At 35.9% G+C, this 2,500-nt stretch overlaps 1 protein-coding gene and 1 long non-coding RNA gene across 37 annotated transcripts in view; one reads left to right on the forward strand and one right to left on the reverse strand.

The window, feature by feature from the left end:
* The window catches only part of LOC147843792 (uncharacterized), a 1,319,745-nt gene that overhangs the window by 474,354 nt on the left and 842,891 nt on the right, over positions 1 to 2,500 (forward strand). The window lies entirely within an intron of this gene.
* tspoap1 (TSPO associated protein 1) overlaps positions 1 to 2,500 on the reverse strand; it is a 252,455-nt gene that overhangs the window by 240,284 nt on the left and 9,671 nt on the right. For all 36 annotated transcript variants that reach the window (XR_015490709.1, XR_015490708.1, XR_015490706.1 and 33 more), the window contains exon 3: positions 2,152 to 2,446. Coding sequence is in view for 32 of the 36 variants with exons in the window: in XM_087253055.1 (XP_087109181.1) it covers positions 2,152 to 2,446 (295 nt within the window). In the remaining 4 variants the exon portion in view is untranslated. The remainder of the gene's footprint in view (positions 1 to 2,151; positions 2,447 to 2,500) is intronic.

Genomic DNA, 2,500 nt, shown 5'->3' on the forward strand with positions numbered 1-2,500 from the left:
GTACCAAATATCTAACTCAACGGGTTGATTATTAAATTAATAACCCAATAAAGCTTAAAACAACCCAACGATGTACCAAATATCTAACTCAACGGGTTGATTATTAAATTAATAACCCAATAAAGCTTAAAAACAAGCCAATGATGTACCAAATATCTAACTCAACGGGTTGATTATTAAATTAATAACCCAATAAAGCTTAAAAACAAGCCAACAATGTACCAAATATCTAACTCAACGGGTTGATTATTAAATAAATAACCCAATAAAGGTTAAAACAACCCAACGATGTACCAAATATCTAACTCAACGGGTTGATTATTAAATAAATAACCCAATAAAGGTTAAAACAACCCAACGATGTACCAAATATCTAACTCAACGGGTTGATTATTAAATAAATAACCCAATAAAGGTTAAAACAACCCAACGATGTGCCAAATATCTAACTCAACGTGTTGATTATTAAATAAATGACCCAATAAAGGTTAAAACAACCCAACAATGTACCAAATATCTAACTCAAAGGGTTAAGTTATTAAATTAAAAACCCAATAAAGCTTAAAAACAAGCCAACGATGTACCAAATATCTAACTCAACAGGTTGATTATTAAATAAATAACCTAATAAAAGGTTAAAACAACCCAATGATGTACCAAATATCTAACTCAAAGGGTTGATTATTAAATAAATAACCCAATAAAGCTCAAAAACAACCCAACGATGTACCAAATATCTAACTCAACAGGTTGATTATTAAATAAATACTCCCAATAAAGCTCAAAAACAACCTAACGATGTACCAAATATCTAACTCAACAGGTTGATTATTAAATAAATAATCCCAATAAAGCTCAAAAACAACCCAACGATGTACCAAATATCTAACTCAAAGGGTTGATTATTAAATAAATAACCCAATAAAGGTTAAAACAACCCAACAAAGCACAGAATATGTTAAACTCAACCATTGGGTTAAATAAATAACTCGACGTTCTTGAGTGCTATAATACCATTATATAATTAATACATTGAGCTGAATCATAGTTTTGTAGCTTGTGTGTGAGATCAAGCAAACCACATCTAAACTTCAACTAAACACAATCAGATCCAGAAAGAACACAACCCCATAATCCACAGCTTTAACGTCATAAGAGCCATTGCAAAGCACATGAACACAATGCAAAGCTCAACGTTGAGCCTCTATTTCAGGGCACTAAATTCATCATTTCAGGGACCGAATGATCAAAACATTGAGACGGGTTCAGTGGGGAGACGCTTTTCACTGGGTTTTGTTCAGTACTTCTGCATTATTCATATCTCAGTTTCAGCACAGCAGGGGCTCTGATTGTCTCTTTCATTCACTCTCTCCTTAAGGTTCACATTACACAATAAAACGAGAGGTATACATTTTCTGGACGTTAAAGGGAGCCTACTATACCACTTTATACAAGGTGTAAAATAAGTCTCTGATGTCCCTAGAGTGTTTGTGTGAAGTTTCAGCTCAAAATAAATAAAATAAAATACCTGAGCTCAAACTTCCCTCTCGTCTTGCAAACAGGAGGGAGCCCCAGGCTCGAAGAACTTATGAGCTCAAGGCTCTCTTCCGGGACGGCATGCCAAACAAGCTTCATGATTCATCATCAGCCAAGTGTGAACTCTTGAATGGTAGTTAAGCGGGCAGAGAGTGAACAAAGACTGAACATACAGTGGAAGAAGACTGGTGCGGAATAAAACCTGGCGGGAGCGGGACTAAAAAACAGTCCTGCGCAGACCTCTTGGTGGGCAGAAGAGAATACTTTAAAAACTTTTTTCTCAACAAATTGAAAAAACTCGGATCTATAGTTAAAACCAATAATTGATTAGAATGATGATTACATCTATTTAGTTAGCTAATGATTTCAGGACAATCCACTGACCAACTGATCAACACAGATATATTTCAAGCTTTGATAATCCAACAAACCTCAAGCCAAAAGCATCATAAGTTTCCAAAAGCAACACAAATATGCAAATGCAATTACAGCCAAGCAGAAAAGGCAAAACATCCTCAAACTGAGCAATGAAAAATGACATTTTATAAAACACCAATGCTTAAAATACAGCCTCTGAACAGGACACCAGGGCAGAAGAAAAAAACACACTCTTACCTGCTCCTCCATATTGTCCTGTGAACATGGGGATGTGGAGCACTTCTGCGATTCCTCATCAGACGAAGCAGGCTCAGGTAAGCCCTCCACATCTCCTCCAGACGCCTCTTCTTCTGCTGGAGTTTCAGAATCCTGCTGCTTCTTCTTCTTCTTCATAGGTTGAGGAGATTCGCTTTTGTATGTCTGTGATAGCGAATTAGAACGAAATAAAGCAAGATTTCCTTCTCTGACTCCTCCCGTCACCTGTATACAACTCTTTGACCTTCGCCTGGATTGATCCACAACAAACTCTTTGCTGAAAAAAAAAAAAGTTAAAAAAAAACTTTAAAAATGTTAAAGAAAGAAGGAA

This window comes from Danio rerio, chromosome 5 (assembly GCF_052040795.2).
Source record: "Danio rerio strain M-AB ecotype USA chromosome 5, GRCz13ab, whole genome shotgun sequence".
In the NCBI taxonomy this organism is placed as follows: Eukaryota; Metazoa; Chordata; class Actinopteri; order Cypriniformes; family Danionidae; genus Danio; species Danio rerio.